Genomic DNA, 17,833 nt, shown 5'->3' on the forward strand with positions numbered 1-17,833 from the left:
AAGCTTTAAGTAATGGGAGTCCTAGCAGGCAGACCAAGAAACTGGAAAACTGGGGATGAACTTTCCACCATCATTGGCCAGAAGTGACATAGGTCACATGGGCTAACATTTCATTTTCTTCCCTGAACTGGCTAGCACATAGAGGGGAGTAAAGAGAGATTTGATGAGCACTGCAGCCCACCATACCAGTCATCTGCAGCAGGTGACTGTCTCAAAGTCCTTTTCCACAACCAGAGATTCTTCCTTCTCCGTCTACCTAAGTAAGAACCACTGATCAACAACTTAGGATCCTTTGAAGCAGGTTTGAGGCAGGAGACAAACACCCTGTTTAGGGTCTCTGAAGCACTTTGCTTTGTGGGGGTGGGAGTAGAGTGGGGGGGCTAATTCTTGGTTCACCTTTGTTTGCCCAACACTGAGGAAACTATCTGGTAAACAGGGGCAACTCACTGAGTGTATGTAATTTAGTCTTGACTCAGAGAAACAGGTCAAGTGAAAGCCTCCAGTACAAGAAAGAACACCTCCCATCCTCCCATGGTGTTCTTCAATCATAAGGTTGTTTTTTTTCTGCCTTTTTGTTGTTGTTGTTGTTGAAATTCCTTCTATTCAGTTCAATAGAACCAAGAAATACACATAAATCTGAGACAAAAGGAACAAGAACTGATCCAATATGAACAACCATGTTTACTGTGTTAATTGCACCGCAACTACCACTACACCTAGTAAAATTTGTATTTATACCTCTGAATAAAAAAATAAGCTCAATGCTTTAGAAGAATATAAAGGAATGCATTAAGATTCATTAGTCTGCCACCAGAAAGTAAAGTTACTTTGATAAAATCTCTTATAAGGCTGCTACCAATCTGTACTCCATTATCTAAAGTATTTAATCCTTTAATTTCGTCTGTTCTTGGAACCATCTTAAATTGCTCTATCAGCTTAATCTTTTCCCATTACTACTTTCCTTAGGTCTTACTCCTGCTGAAAACCCAGGACCAAACCCCTTAATTCTGACAATTTTGACTCTTCATGCAACTTCTGACGTCCTACCTTTTTATTTTCAAAGCCCAAAAAGTCCCCAAATGAACCATGAGTCGATTATTCTTTATGCTCACACATATGTGCTAACAACTCATCCACTACCTGGGATGCTACTTCCCTTCTTTTTTATTTACTGAAATATTGCCCATTGTTCAGGACTGAATTAGGTTGTAAGCCAGTTGTGAAGCTCTCCGAGTATTTCATCTCACAATAACCTATGCTCTTGGGGGATCCCTGGGTGGCTCAGCGGTTTAGCGTCTGCCTTTGGCCCAGGGCGTGATCCTGTAGTCCCGGGATCAAGTCCCACGTCGGGCTCCCTGCATGGAGCCTGCTTCTTTCTCTGCCTCTCTCTCTCTGTGTCTCATGAATAACTAAATAAAAATATTTAAAAAAAAATAACCTATGCTCTTGAAGCACCTGCAGTCTACAATCGGCATCTATGCATCAAGAACTGTCCAGAAGTTTTTATTTAAATGTTTTGAGCCTCGTTTTCCCAGCTAGAGTATAAGCTTCCTGAGGGACTTAACCTTATTATTTTAAATCTCCATATAGGGGATCCCTGGGTGGCTCAGCGGTCTGGTTCCTGCCTTTGGCCCCAGGCGGGATCTTGGAGTCCCTGGATCAAGTCCCACATAGGGCTCCCTGCATGGAGACTGCTTCTCTCTCTGCCTTTCTCTGTGTCTCTCATGAATAAATAAATAAATTTTTTTTAAAAAAATCCCCATATAACAGAAACCATTGCATACCCACTATAGATTGTGCCCTGTAGAGATATAGATGTGCCACTAGCTATATTCATTAAATGAACACATGAAGAATCTTTAAGATGCTGTATTTTGGAGTTTTATATTGAGTTGAATCCTACAAAAAGGATTATGTTGCTATTTCAAATGTAAGTTATTCTTGTTTATCAATATTTTCCTGAACTTTCCTATTTTAGTGTTTTTTAAAGATTTATTTATTTACTTATTTAGAGGAAGGTGCCTCACAGGGAGCCTGATCCCTGTAGAGGCAGGCACCCAACCACTGAACCACCTAGGCGTCCCTCGTATTTTAGTTTTAGTGAAAATGTCATTCTGAAAATATAAACGTTGGATTTCTTTTTTGAGAATTTATCCTTATGTTAATTACCTACTGATTCTGCTTCATGTAACAATATTATATTTCCCTTGGTCCTTAACAGATTTGTCTCTGAATTTCCTAATCTACAAATACACACACAATTTGGATCCAAAGCTGACTCTAATTTTTTCTTATATCTTTTCATAGATATATATGCGGTATATAACATACAAAAATACCCATCTCACTTAAAAATTACAATAGTACAAAGTGTCCCTCTAAATCTGTATTAAAGCAACAACAAGCCACAGCTTTTTAGGTATATAATCTATATAATAATCTATATATATATAATTAATCTTACTACCTTGTTCCCTTTACCATTCAAAAATCCACTGATTATTTGGAAATAACATTCTTCCAATATCACCCTAAAAACACTTTCTGAAAACTGCTCTTCCGGTCACTCTTAGATTGTGCCTGATTTTATCTAGTTTTCCTTTAACGCTTATTCCTTTAATACTATCGAAAAACCGGAAAAGTTTCTTAAACTCTCAAATCTCTGTGTCGTAAAATCCTTTGTCAATTTACCCCGCACGCAGAAGAGGTTCTCCTTTTTTTCCAGCGAATTACACAGTTGTCTCCGCAGCTTGATTTGCCAGTTTGGTTCCCGCTGTATCAGTTTGGGATTCTTTGTACAAATTAATAACCACGAAAAAGTCAAAAGCAAGGAAGTTCCAGACTAAATCATAGCTGCGTTTTCCCATAAAGCAACCTCACAAAACTCCAGCCGAAGAATGAATGATAGAGCATGCACCAATAGGGAGTGGAGAACAGTATTTTGTCGAAGTTTTCAACCCAATCCTGGGGAGCCAGAGGTGGGAATTTTACAAAGGGGTTGTCTTTTTCTTGGAATTTTTTTTTAAAGTGATACCGCGCTGCCTGTTGATGCTACAGTTTGCTAAAGATTGCAAAATAGGTAGCTTAAGGATTTTTTAGTGTTTTGAATTAGGCAAGATGTGAAAATCAACACACCTTTCAATGGACATTCTGACACACAGAATCACTTGGTTATTTTTGTGTCCTGAAATTTCAGAGGTGTAGAAGTTAATGCTAAGATGTTTCATTTTTTTGCGATCAAACATTGGATGTAAAGTTTATTCATTAAAATATTTCCTCTTTTTTTTTTTAAGAGATGAAAGCTAAGTGGCTAACATCGATCGCTTTAAAAATTTGTCGTTCTGTTTTTAATCATTTTGGGGGTCACTTTCCAATATTAGGAGTAAGTCGTATTATTTGGAGTGATCCTTAATACCTTATTTTTGTTGTTATACAAGCTGTAGGCTTCCTCATTGTAAATTTAGCAAAAAAAAGTTCTTAAGTACTACAAATTCTTAGGTATTTAGGAAAGTGGGGACGCCTGGGTGGCCCAGCGGTTGAGCGTCTGCCTTCAGTTCAGGTCCTGATCTGGGTCCTGGGATTGAGTCCCCCATACGGCTCCCTGCAGGAAGCCTGGTTCTTCCTCTGCATGTCTCTGCCTCTGTGTGTGTCTCTCATGAATAAGTATATAAAATCTTTTTTAAAAATGTGTATCAAAGTTCTTAGAACTACATGACATTCACCTTGCCATATACTTCAGTAACTTCTGAAGACCAGTTTAACATATAAGTAATCAGTATTTTATTATAACTCGAAACTTGTTTTGGACAGGCGTTATTTAGTATGAATCTGCTTTTCAGATTATTCATCTCTAATAAACCAACGCAAACTAGTTATAGAATCAAGGTTGATTGTCAATGAATGGCTAAGAAGTCAACAGCAAGCTTTTCAAAGAACAATAAATGATAGCAAGTTTCACAAGAGGAAGCTTTAAAACTGTTCACTTCAGAAAGTTGACATTATTAACAATTTTTAAAAATATTTTATTTATTTATTCATGAGAATACACAGAGAGGAGAGAGAGAGAGAGAGGCAGAGGCAAAGGCAGAGGGAGAAGCAGGCTCCATGCAGGGAGCCCGATGTGGGATTCGATCCTGGATCTCCAGGATCACGCCCTGGGCTGTAGGGGGCGCTAAACAGCTGAGCCACCGGGGCTGCCCAACAAAATTTTTTTAAAAAATAAAATTATTTTAAAAATGTTCCCTAACAATATTTGGAATTCTTTTTACCATCATAAAGTTCTCTTTCTTTGATGCGTCCTTCCGCTGACATAGGAATAAATATTTTCATCGTGAAGAAAGTTATCGACCGCCTACTCGGCCATGCAAGGAATTGCCGTAATATTTAACTCACTAAGCTCAGATGGTCCTTTGCAGCGGTCTTTTCTCACAATAGACCTCAGGGATCTCCAGAGCAGAGACTAGGTCAGCCGCCTCCTTTTTGGAGCAAACCTGCCAGCGCGCACAGTGAGCCCTCAAACCCCACGCTGAGGCTCACCGCTTGATAATCAACCTTGACCATATTACAGGAACCCACCGGACCTCAGTTTTTCATTCGTTAAACGAGTATAATAATAGTACCTGTGTCATGAGATTGCTTTCAGGGTTTGGGGAGATTATGCACAGCTCTTAGAACGCTGCCTGGCACACAGCAAGCGCTCGGGTGTGATTATTGTTGTGTACAATGAATGCAAGCGGGAGTGCCTGAATGAATGTATGAATGAAAGAACAGATCCGGTATCAGCAACTCCTGATGTTGGAGCGGTCTAAGTGGAACCCTCCAAAAAGCAAAGCAAAGCAAAGTACTGGGATCGACGGAGCAAGACCCCAGCCGGAGCCGGAAGTCAATGCTGAGCGGCGGGCGGGGCAGGTCTGGAGGAAGCCGCGCTCTCGGCCAATAGGCACATCGCTTGGAAAACGAACCTCTCGTCCAGGGAGTTTTGAACCCGCGAGAACAGAGGCGAATTATCGCGATGTTCCGTCTTCCTCCCCACGCCTCCCGCTTCCCCTCGCTCTCCACCGTGCGGGTTCCGCCCCGCCCTGCCCCGCCCCTGGCCGGCCGCGCCTTGCCCCGCCCCCTCCGGCTCCCCGCCCCGCTCCGCCCGCAGACCCTCGGCTCGCAGTCCAGCGCCGCCTGCCCCCGGAGCGCTGGCTCTGCCGGCGCCGAGGTGAGTGCGGCCGCCTGTCGCGTCGTTGGCTCGCGTGGCTCAGGGCCCCCTGGCCCGGCGCCCGGCCAGCACGCCGGGTCCGGCAGAAGCGTCGGGGCAGCGGCGAGTGGTCCCCCGGCCCGAGCGGGGGCCGGTCCCGGCCTTGGGTCGCCATAGTTGCCGGGCCCTCCCCGCCCGCGGCGGCCGGGGAACCCCGACACCCGGGCTGTGAAATCCCTGCCGCTGGGCTCCCTGCTTCCAAACCGTAACGACCTTAGTGTTTGGTTCACTCGGGCAAAGCGGCAGGTGTTTTTCCTGGTACTACTGAGAAAACAGCCTTTTACAGGTGCTTTTAATATACAGTTTTGCATTCTCTGATCTCCAGTATTAGGCAATTGGAGTGAGTATTCTGCTGCATTAAATACGGAAGTCAGTCCGAGGGTCTCCTTTCCTTTTACACACACCTGCTCAAAGTGTGTGGCATTCTCTTAAGGTGGGAGGGTTCGCTGATTTGTTTTAAACAATAAAGTGGATTGGTGTTTACGTAGAAAACTTGTGGCGGTGCAGTTGTATCTATTCAGTTAATATTATGAAGTATACCATTTATCTTCAACTGTAGGTAAGAGGTAGCCAAGGGAATTTGTGTAAGAAAATGACCAATACTGCTAAAGGCTGTATATTGCCAGCGAATGCGTTTTGAAAAGCCATTAGCATTGTTTATTATTGGCAGCTTTCGGATTTCGTTTGTGCAGATTTTATCTCCCAAGCTGCCTTTGTAGCCAGATGCATTTTAACGAGGTGTAGTGATGTTTTAAAGGAGCCCATTCCCAGCCGTCAGGATTCAGAAGGAAAGCAGTTAGTTTCACCGAGTTCTCTCACTGGATCTTCCATCAGTGAGGGTGGATTTTGGATATAGTTTTACTTTGTAGTCTTATATTTGTGTAAGCTTTGCCTACCACTCCGGTGACGAGAGGGAAGAAACACAGGCCCCTTGAAGCGCCTGAATGGCTATACTGTAAGGCAGGGAGGGCACAGGCTTTGGAGTTGGCCCACCTGGGTTAGAATTCTGGCAAGTTGCCCTCTGAGAAAAATTTCTGTTTTTAATCTATATAACAGGCTAAATAATGTCTTTTGCAGTGCAGAGTCTTACGGATTAGGTATCTTTATGGCACATAGCAAGCTCTTGAGATAGAGTATCTACAAGATGACCATAGATTACAGAGTGAAAAAAATCTACCTTGCGTCTTACCTGTCCTACTTTCATCCTCTCATCAGCTGTTTGAGGGCCTGCCTTGTGCTAGATACTGTGCATGGACAGGCGTGCAAGAGTGAGGAAAACAAGATCTCTGCCCTCAGGAGCTTGCAGTCCCTTGGCTACATTGATCATAGGTACACCAATAAATATTAAGATTACAGATTGCAAGGAGTCATATATAAAAGGGGGGGGGCTTCTCTGAGAGAATAACAGGAGAATAGTTTTGGATAGGGAAGTGATTTTTACTTTGAAACTTGAAGGCTGATGGGACAGTGCTTTCAAGGTAAGTGGAGAGTAGCAAGTGGTGTGAAGTTTGGATCTTGAAAGAGACTAGACAGAAAGGACTAGAAAAGCTCAGGAGCTTGGTGAGAAGCCAGGGAGGGTGCTGCCAGATAAGGCTGGAGAAGCAAATGGGGCTAGATTGTGAGGAGCCCTTGGTGCCTGATAAGAGTCTGATTTTCTAAAAAAGCTTTTGAAGGCTGTGTTTAGTTGATATGTGTGCGCTGGGGAGTGAGTTTACCCAGGAGAAGGAGACAATGGGATTTACATTTTAAAGGCTCACTGCTAAAATGATTAATGTATTAGAAAGTGACCAGAGTGGACACAGGGAGACCAGTAGTACAGATGGCCAGGCAGGAGATGACAGTGGCTTTTGGTTTTGGCCGGTGGAGAGATGTGGATGGATTTGAGATGTATTTTGGAGATGGAAACCACCGGTGTTAAGCTAAATTGGACAGGGCAGGTGAAGGACAGGATGGAATCCTTCATGACTTCCAGCTTTCCGGCTTACGCAGCTAGGTGGATAGAGGTGTGTGCTGTTAATTGAGATGAGAAACACTAGGGAAAATTCAGATTGGTGATGAAAATCAAAATGTATTAAATTGAAGGCACTGGTGAGACATCTAACCTGCTTCCAATTCACTACTTCAGTGAATAATAACCCAGGAAACCTCTTCCCATGCAGTATCATGGGTATTATTTCTAGTTTAATTCTCCTTGTTCTAGACATGAGAGAATTAAAATACAGAAAGATTGAGTATGTTGTTCAAAGTCACATATGTCTTATAAATTAGGTGTGTAAGTAGGATCAGTATGGGAAAGTTTTGAATTCTCATGTTGCGTTGGGGATATTATTGACTATTCCATGTTGTCTGTCCTTTTAAATAAAATGGCAAGTGCCTTTTTATTAGCTAGGAGTTGGAATTTGGAATAATGAAAAATAACCAAGAAAGTTACAAAACTGCTTTCGAAAGCTTATGTTACTATGTTTTGCACTAATTTAGTGTTAATTCCCAGGGGAAGATAGTTTTTTTTAAAAAAAAAAAAATTCTTTGAAAGATACTTTCTATTGGGGAGTTTGAGAAAGGATGCCCAGGAAAATGTAGAATCTTTGAACAAAGCTCAACTTTTTAGTGTTTTCACATTTCCTTAGTATTACATAGAGACCTGTGAGTTTGTGTATGTAGAAAACCCAGGTTTTAAAATACATGGAACAGCCTCATCTCTACTCCAAGGTGGGGGAAAAAATCTTTGCTTTTATCCTTTATGAGCTGTTTGACCTTGGACAAATTACTGAAGCTCTGAGTTTGTTTCTTCTTATGTTAAGTGATTGTGAGTGAAATTTGTTTTTGCTCTGTTCCTTGTTGGATGAGATGGCAAATGTTATTTCTCTTCCTACCCTGTCACTTTCAGAGGTAGAAGGGAATTTAATCTGTTCTGGGTTCTGGCCTGTACCAATAAATTGCTGTCTCCATTTTTTATGTTAGGCAACTGAGGCTTGGAAAGATAGTAATAAAATAACACAGGGTTCTTATTTCGTAGCACAGTATTTCTTCTTTCATTGAAATAATAAAACCATATCGTCCTGGACATGATTCTTTATTACTTCTGATAATCCTCAAAGCTAAGAAGAAAGAAAATAAAGAGATAAAAAAATTAGAATATAGGACAATATTCTAAAAATAGTAAAAAATAAAGAAAACGAAGCTGTCAGTGATCTATTTTGTATGTATTTATCAATATTTTTGAAATACCTTAAGCTGAACATAAAATGGGGTAGTTCAAGAAGGAAATGGGTTTGCTGTATCTGTTTTTCAGCTATCTTTGGTTGCAGGTTATGAAACTGGTTTCTTTCTGTTAGATATTCCTGTTTGAAGTTGAAGAACTATTTTTTTTTTTTTCATTTGGGACTGTTGCTGCTAAGTGCTAAGTAAGCTTAAATAGGGCATTTTTAATAAAAAGTAGCTGTTTTTTTTTTAGATTTATTTATTTATTCACGAGAGACCACAGAGAGAGAGAGAAGAAAGAGAGAGAAAGAGAGAGAGGCAGAGACACAGGCCGAGGGAGAAGCAGGCTCCACGCAGGGAGCCGGATGTTCGATCCCGGAACTCCAGGATCACGCCCTGGGCCGAAGGCAGGTGCCAAACTGCTGAGCCACCCAGGGATTCCCAATAGTTGCTCATTTTAATCTCCTATATATGTGTGATAAATTTAGTTGTTAGGAAAGAAACAAATACAGAGATTGAATGTGTAATTCTTTTTTTGGTGTCTGCAAATAGTCATGTGTGCTAAGTGGTTTATTTGGCAATGCTGATGAACAGTATCTTAATTATTCAATTTCTTTTTCTCTTTAGAAATGGACCAATTTTGACAAGATGTAGTGCTGCAGTGTGCCTGATGGGATATGTTCAGTTATGGCATCTGAACTCTGTAAGACGATCTCTGTGGCAAGGCTGGAAAAGCACAAGAATTTGTTCTTAAATTATAGGAATCTGCACCATTTTCCATTGGAGTTACTGAAAGATGAGGGACTACAGTACTTGGAGAGGCTCTATATGAAAAGGAACTCCCTTACAACCTTGGTACAGTATTATATTGCATTTAAAAAAATCATTTAGAATTTGGGCCTGACCAATATATATTTTACAAATTCTAAGATATTCAGACTAAGATGCATATCCCTTCTTATATAAACAGGTAATAAAAATGCAAGTACAGGGAGGATTCATTATCCAAGTCCCTGCAGGATGAGGTTGAAGGAAGGGTTGTATAGGAAAGCAAAATATTCACAAAATGTACCACTCCTACAAGTAGTCTCTTCCAAAACCCCTCTTCACTTAGCCCGTGCATCTGTCTCTGCTGTCTTTGTGTGATAAACTTCCAAGAGGATTTCTGGATGTTAACCATATCCAATGGACAAGTTAAAAAGTAAAGAGAAAGGCCAACAAAGTTGACCTGAGTTAGAGGCGTTTAAAAAGATGATTTGAAGATTAAAATATTAAGACAGGCATTTGGGAAGCTTGACGTAGTCTTTCTTTTTTTGGGAAGAAAAGCATAACAAACCCTCCCAAACAAAAAAAACCTTTATGGTTACACTATGAAAAATCAAATGATGTTAAATTGGGCTATCATCCAGTTTATTGGAAGAATTTTTGCCACAAAAGCAACATTTAATTCACTCTTTATGTTGTGAGAATAAGTGCACAGTTATCACTATAGCCTTACATTTTTATTATGTATAGGGTTAAAATTTTTTCAAGAGGATGTCCTACTCTGGCTTCTATTCCCAATTACATTGTGAAATTTGGTCTCTGTTTTAAATGGATGTCCTTTATGTGGCCTTTTTCTGGTTATCACTTGATTTCATTTGAGTCTTACACTCGAATTCTTATTTTTACTTATTTTATGATATCTTGTTTCGTTGTGAACAGATCTATTTTTCTTTTTTTTTTTAATTTTTATTTATTTATGATAGTCACAGAGAGAGAGAGAGAGAGGCAGAGACACAGGCAGAGGGAGAAGCAGGCTCCATGCACCAGGAGCCGGATGTGGGATTCGATCCCAGGTCTCCAGGATCGCGCCCTGGGCCAAAGGCAGGCGCCAAACCGCTGCGCCACCCAGGGATCCCCAGATCTATTTTTCAATCCCTTCTCTATATTGGTCTATCCTAAATATCTGAAAGTATGCCTTACCGGCTTCATTTAAATGGAGTGTTTTCCTGGAAAAGTTTTATTCAATCTGTCTAAATTACCTCTGATGAGTAGAGAGCATTAAATTTGTTTATCTTTGCTGTTTCTGACAGTACATGGAAATACATCTTTTATTTTTTGTGTTCGGCATGTTGGCATATATGTTATTTTGAGTGCCTAGTTAGATTTTTTTAAAGTAGATTTTTCAGTTTTAAAACTTCAACTATCTTAAACTTTAGTAATACAGTTATATTAATCCTTTTTTCAAAATCATCATTGCATGAGGTGAAACTATTTTCCAAGTGTTGTGAGAAATGATTTGTCAAGGATGATAGCCCAGATTTTCCCATGTATGTTATTGATGTACAAACGAAAAGTTGTGGGTGAATTATGTCTTAATTATTAGTCAAAGTCCACCGAGAGTTTGCTCAAAGAAATCAGCTTTCATTTATGAAAGTTAACAGTGAGTTTTTGGATTTGTGGCAGTTTCTCAGCTGCAGTTTTCAATTAATGAAAATATTTAGGTATCTGTTCTACATTTGTAACCAGCATTCATAATGGCCCATAAGCATCCATTTCAAGTTCATGGTTTGCCATCTTTTTGTTCAAAGATTAAGTTGTTGCATATGTTTATAATGATAGCTGTATGTGTTTTATTTGAATGCTTTTTAATGAGCTAGAACATTTGATTCATGTGTATCAAAGAGCTTTTAAATTGTAGAGTGTTGTACAGATATCAGGGTGGTAGGAAACATAGTGGCCGTCCCTTCCCTCTCAGGACTGACATAAGACAGCTAACATATCCAGTATAGTCTGGGAATGGCTTACCACACAGGTTTTGAAAGCAGATGAAGTAGTACTTATCCTAGGGTGCTCTAACTAGTGACTTCAGGCTTTTAGAATGTTTGTGTTATTGATATATTTCCTAAAGAGGATTAAATATATGGAATTTGACTTGCAACTACAATGCTGTCTAAAGGGGAGGGGCAAAAACACGTTATTGGAAACCGATGGTGTCTTAATGCATTATGGGTTTTGACCTTTTTTTTTTTTTTTTTTAAGGAAGCTTGGAATTCTTGTCAATAATTTTCATTTTCACATTGTTTTATTATTTTTTTAATTAACATTGTTTTATTATTTTTTTAATTAACATTGTTTTATCTTTTTACATCCTTTCTCCTTAGTATTCCCCTCTCCCTTTTTTTTCTTTTTTAAAGATTTTATTTATTTATTCATGAGAGACACAGAGAGAGAGTCAGACACAGGCAGAGGGAGAAGCAGGCCCCATGCAGGAAGCCCGATGTGGGACTTGATTCCGAGGCTCCAGGACCACATCCTGGGCCAAAGGCAGGCGCTAAACCCCTGAGCCACCCAGGGATCCGCCCCTCCTTCTTTCCCCACCCTGTACAGTATGAAACATTTCTGTGAGAAGAGAAGTCACTAGTGCACCACCTCTGCCCTTCTTCCTTTTTTTTCTTGGTATGGCCGTGGTATATGTTTTGCAGGATGATTGTATGTTAAATGCTCAAAATTTGGGGAATGCCTGTATTAAAACTAAAATACAGCAAAAGCTCTTTTTATACATTTAAAAGAATAAACTTTTCATATTTTAAATACAAAATGATACATGCCCTAATATCAGTGAACATAGAGGAACATTGGAAGGTAGCTGTCTCTTCATCCAGTTTTATACTGTGGAATAACCAGTGTTAATAGTTTGGGTAGGTCCTACTGCTTTGCTTTTATTTATGTAATTATATACTTTATCTCCTTCTTAAACAACAAAATAGAATCATACAACACATACTTATTTGCCAATTTCTCTTTCTACTTCCTGGTATTCTCATTCCACTAACCTCTAGGGCAAGAGATATGTACACATCTTTGTATGTGCATGTGTGTTTGTGTTTAGGACTGAATCTTAAAAGTAGGATTAATGGATCAATGGGTAGGCACATTTTACATTTTAAGGTTCTTTTTCTTTTAAAGATTATTTATTTTAGAGAGAGAGAAAGCACATACGTGAAAGGAGCAGAGTGAGAGGGAGAGAGTCTGAAGCAGACTCTGTGCTTAGCGTGAGCCCAATGCAGGGCTTGATCTCACAACCCGAGACCATGACCTGAGCCAAAACCAAGAGTCCAACACATAACCAATTGCACCACCCAGGCACCCCATTTTTTTTAATAAATTAATTTTTATTGGTGTTCAATTTACCAACATACAGAATAACACCCAGTGCTCATCCCGTCAAGTGTCCCCCTCAGTGCCCGTCACCCATTCACCCCCACCCCCCCGCCCACCTCCCCTTCCACCACCCCTAGTTCGTTTCCTAGAGTTAGGAGTCTTTATGTTCTGTCTCCCTTTCTGATATTTCCCACACATTTCTTCTCCCTTCCCTTATATTCCCTTTCACTATTATTCATATTCCCCAAATGAGTGAGAACATACACTGTTTGTCCTTCTCCGATTGACTTACTTCACTCAGCATAATACCCTCCAGTTCCATCCACGTTGAAGCAAATGGTGGGTATTTGTCATTTCAAATGGCTGAGTAATATTCCATTGTATACATAAACCACATCTTCTTTATCCATTCATCTTTCAATGGACACCGAGGCTCCTTCCACAGTTTGGCTATTGTGGACATGGCTGCTAGAAACATCGGGGTGCAGGTGTCCCGGCGTTTCATTGCATCTGAATCTTTGGGGTAAATCCCCAACAGTGCAATTGCTGGGTCGTAGGGCAGGTCTATTTTTAACTCTTTGAGGAACCTCCACACAGTTTTCCAGAGTGGCTGCACCAGTTCACATTCCCACCAACAGTGTAAGAGGGTTCCCTTTTCTCCGCATCCTCTCCAACATTTGTTGTTTCCTGCCTTGTTAATTTTCCCCATTCTCACTGGTGTGAGGTGGGTATCTCATTGTGGTTTTGATTTGTATTTCCCTGATGGCAAGTGATGCAGAGCATTTTCTCATCAGGCACCCCATTTTAAAGTACTTTTATCAGTACCATGAGATCCTTGAACAATGCCAGGGTTAGGTGTGCTGACCCCTTGCTCAGTTGAAAATCCATGTGTAACTTTTGACTCCCCCAAAACTTAACTACTAATATAGCCTACTGTTGACCAGAAGCCTTCCTGATAACATAAACAGTTAACACATATTTTGCATGTAATATGTATTATGTACTGTTACTATAATAATGTAAGCTAGAGAAAAGAAAATGTTATTGGGGCACCTGGATGGCTCAGTGGCTGAGTGTCTGCCTGCAGCTCAGGGTGTGATCCCAGGGTCCTGGGATCAAGTTCCGCATTGGGCTCCCCACAGGAGGCCTGCTTCTCTCTCTGCCTATGTCTCTGCCTCTCTCTTTGTGTCTTTCATGAATAAATAAAATCTTAAAATAAAGTGTTATTAAGAAAATCATAAGGGGGTGCCTGAGTGGCTCAGTTGGTTGAGCATCTGACTCTTGATTTTAACTTAGGTCGTGATCTCAGCATTGGGAGACTGAGCCCTGTGGGCTCTGGGATCAGCAGGGAATCTGCTTGGGATTCTCTTCTTCCTCTTCCTCTGCCCCTCCCTCCCCAACCCCACATGTGGGAACTGGTGCATGCTTTCTCTCTCTCTCAAATAAACAAACTTAATAAGAGAAAATACAGTGTTGTACTGTATTTATTGAAAAAAATTCATGTATTAGTAGACCCATGTTTTATAAACCTATGTTATTCAAAGGTCAACTGTATTTCATTATACAGTATTACCACTTATTTGCATAACTGGGAAATCTTAAAACTTTTAAAAGCATGAATCAATTTATATAGGAATTCAGTTATGCAGTTAATAGGTGAATAAGTAGTATTAGGAAACATAATTTTGGCTCCTAACTCTCATCTTAGAAAATGTTTTTAAAGAATTTGTCTATGGCTATTTTAAATGCAGTTCAAGAATTGTGAAATCTCACCTTTGTGGCTGAGTTAGAGGATAAATAGGAGAATAGGAGATATAGGTTCTGTGTTTGTCAGGTGATACATATTCACATGACTGTTGAATGAATAAATAAATGAATATAAAGTAGATTAATATAAGGACTATTAATACAGGCATAAAGGTTCCAGACTGAGAGCCTTTGAGGAAAGGGACTCTGTCTTAAATTTTGTATCTCTATGCCTGGCCCAATGCCCAACATTTGTAGAACACAAAATCTAATTCTATGTAGCAGGATTGTAGAAGAGTTTTTGAAGAAGGTGCTGTTTACATTCACACTGAAGAATGATATTGGCAGGAGTTTAGGAGAAACAGTATTCATTCAACATGTATTTATTGAGTACTTACTGTATACTCTATACTCTTCAAGGCACTGACTTGGAACAAAGACTTATGGAATTCTCCTGGAATTTTCATTTGTTGACATCTCAAGCTAAAGGGAAAGTATGAACTATGACTCAAAGGCAGAAAGTTCAGGGGACAAGTCTAGGTGCCTATTTTGCCTAGAGCAGTGGTTTTTTAAATGTGTTCTTCAGAGCCTGATAGTTCCTAAGTAGGGTCGAGGTAGAGAATTATGGGGAGACTGAGCAGTGGTATGTCTCCACTTCCACCAGAAAAGCTCTCCTTTTGTTTGCTTTGCATATTGATGTTCTCTAAACCAACCCCGACGTGGGTGGGATATGTAATATCTAGTAAATGTTTTCAAACTCCTTTTAGCAGAAACATTTATTCAGAAAATTCACTAAGTAAAATAGGTACACTGAAATTATTCTTATTCAAGGGATGGGATAGGCGAGAATCTTGTTTAATCGGCCTTCCCTTCTAAGGAACTGTATGGATTGTCTAGGAAACCACAGAGTAGAATTGAGAGCAACTAATTTAGCATAGCTGACATGAAAATTCTACATTCTATCTGGCAAGGCCAACTGCCTGGGGAGTGAAGATTTGTAGAGAACGCAGGTTTGAAATGATTGTTGTAAAGAATCACATGGCAGTTTGGCTAGAGAAAGATAGTAGGATCCTTGGCCTTAGCAAGCTGTCGGTTGCTAGGCTCACGGTGGAGCCATCTGCTTACTTGGGGGATTTTCTCCAGCAGTACCCACCTGTCTGGGGTATGAAGAAGGTGCGCTGTTGCATTCCTGCAGGCTTAGATTGTTTCCAGGTGGATACAACCCAAGTGCAGATGGACTAAGGAGGTTCAGGAACTTGGCAGGAGTGACTGGGGACACAGATGATGGGATATGGAACATGAGCTGGATGGCAGGCAAAGAAAGAAAGGAGTGAATAAACAGAATAGAGGGACCAAAGGATCCACAGACATGTATCATGTATGCCTGAGTGAGCTAGGGGCATGGAACATGTGGTTGTGGAGAGAAACTTAAGATGTGGAGCAGTTTCAGGCAAAGGCCAGGTATGGTGTGCAGGATGAAGGAGGCTGAGGTGAAGACTACCCCTATCCCCCCCTCAGTTCCCCCACCAGAAAAGCTGGAGCGTAAGAGTTGGAGAGAAACTATGGCTTGGAAGCTGCAATCACCAGTTCTGACTCCTAACTTGGAAGTTCCTGAAGGTAGGTAGGGAATTAGCAGTGGAAACATTTGAGGACTATAGCCTCAGGAAGAGGGTATTTCAGTGTTTGGTAGCAAAACCTGACTTTAGGAGATAATAGACCCCTGGGTCCTATGTGCTTAACCTCTTTGGACCTCAGTTTTTTTATTTATAAAATAAAAGAGACTTGGGGAAAAAAAGAAATCTCAACTTGAAAGCAAAATCACTTAATGGACCTGTCAACTTCTCTTAATGAGAAGAACAGACAGGAGATTTTCACGGGGACATGAAAGAATGACCTACCCAAATACTAATGGAGCTCTCATCAGTTGCCAATTTTATTTATGAATGGACAAGAAAGAGACATCTTTTAATGAAAGAGGGGAGTTTGGCTTATGTATAAGCAATGACAGCAGATGGATTTTTTTTTTTAAGATTTTATTTATTTATTCATGATAGAGAGAGAGAAGCAGAGACAGGCAGAGGGAGAAGCAGGCTCCATGCAGGGAGCCTGACGTGGGACTCAATCCTGGGTCTCCAGGATCAGGCCCTGGGCTGAAGGCGGTGCTAAACCGCTGAGCCATCTGGGCTGCCCCAGCAGATGGATCTTGATTAAGTAATTAATCTATGCAATAGGAGAAAACTTAGCTTAACAGTGATATGCTGCTGGGATTGGAGGGAAGAAAAGGTCTGTTCATTTTAGAACATTCTGAATTAGAACAGGGTGTAAGGCAAGTGGTTCCTTTCCTGTTGACACAGGAGAAAGCATTCTTGACCTTCCCTATAAACAGGCAAGCAAATCAGGAGAGAAACACAAAAATGTATAACTTCCAATGGAAGGTAAAACATTGATCATCTTTAACCTATTAGATTGGCAAAGACTAATATCTAGTGTTGAAGATACTTGATGTGGAAGACAATAAGAAAATGCTCTCCCATACTATCAGTTGGAGGGGACTGGCTGAATATTTTTGGTGTATGGTGTGACCACATCTGACAACATTTTGCATTAAGTATGCGTTTGAATCAGCATTTTTCACTTATAAGAATTTATATAATTGAAAAAAGTCAAGCAAGCCAGTTTGTTTATCACAGCATTGGATATAATGAAAAATTGTGAAAACCTAAATGTTCATCAATATGGGATTTGTTAAAATCTGACGGCATCTTACATCATTTGAGTCTTTAGTAAGTTCCAGATGCTGTCTTAATTTATGTGTATTAAGTTAATTAATCCTCAAGACAATCCTGTGAGGTAGGCACTATTATCCCTATTTTATAGGCAATAAGCTAAGGCATTAAAAAGGTCATAGATCAAACTTAATAGTGATTGTAGCTGTGGATGGGGGCAGGCAAGAGAATGATGGTAGGAGCTGGAAGTGTGTAGAAAGAAAGGTTCTATTAAGTTTGGTTTATATTTTATATATTTTTCACTACATACTTATTTTTACAATTAAAAACCAATTAAAATAAGATCATTGGGGGTGTCTGGGTGGCTCAGTCAGTTGAGTGTCTGCCTTTGGCTCAGGTCATGATCCAAGGGTCCTGGGATTGAGCCCTGAGGGGGGCTCCCCACTCAGTAGGGGGTCTGCTGCTGCTTCTGCCTCTGTCTCTCCCCCTACTTGTGCACATTCTCTCTCTCTCTCTCCCCCCTCAAATGAATACATAAAATCTTAAAAAAAAAAAAAAACACCTCAAATGAGATTTTTGAATATAGTACCACTCAGATGTTTGCTGGCTCTCAAGTTGTATTAATCAGTGAGTCTAGATATTTTGATGGATATAAGGATGGTAGGATGGTGATGCCCGTCCTTATGCTGTTGACATTGATGGCTCCTACAACGGGTGGCTGGGTTGAGGGTGAAAGGGGTCGAAGTCTGGGAAAGTTACATAGCTGTGC

At 40.4% G+C, this 17,833-nt stretch overlaps 2 protein-coding genes across 8 annotated transcripts in view; one reads left to right on the top strand and one right to left on the bottom strand.

Moving 5' to 3' along the window:
- TTC23 (tetratricopeptide repeat domain 23) overlaps positions 1-2,882 on the bottom strand; it is a 93,340-nt gene extending 90,458 nt beyond the window's left edge. For all 3 annotated transcript variants that reach the window (XM_055326318.1, XM_055326321.1, XM_055326320.1), the window contains exon 1: positions 2,692-2,882. The gene's annotated coding sequence lies outside the window, so the exon portion shown is untranslated. The remainder of the gene's footprint in view (positions 1-2,691) is intronic.
- A 2,241-nt stretch (positions 2,883-5,123) lies between these two features.
- Positions 5,124-17,833, top strand: part of LRRC28 (leucine rich repeat containing 28) — a 160,330-nt gene continuing 147,620 nt past the window's right edge. For 2 of the 5 annotated variants that reach the window (XM_055326365.1, XM_055326369.1), the window contains exons 1-2: positions 5,124-5,206; positions 9,074-9,301. In XM_055326365.1, coding sequence (XP_055182340.1) covers positions 9,134-9,301 — 168 coding nt within the window. In that variant the 5' untranslated portion in view covers positions 5,124-5,206; positions 9,074-9,133. Of the gene's footprint in view, positions 5,207-5,237; positions 5,532-9,073; positions 9,302-17,833 lie in introns of those variants that run through there. The other 3 variants (XM_055326367.1, XM_055326368.1, XM_055326366.1) reach the window with 3 other exon arrangements.

This window comes from Nyctereutes procyonoides, unplaced genomic scaffold (genome assembly GCF_905146905.1).
Source record: "Nyctereutes procyonoides isolate TBG_1078 unplaced genomic scaffold, NYPRO_anot_genome, whole genome shotgun sequence".
Classification (NCBI taxonomy): domain Eukaryota; kingdom Metazoa; phylum Chordata; class Mammalia; order Carnivora; family Canidae; genus Nyctereutes; species Nyctereutes procyonoides.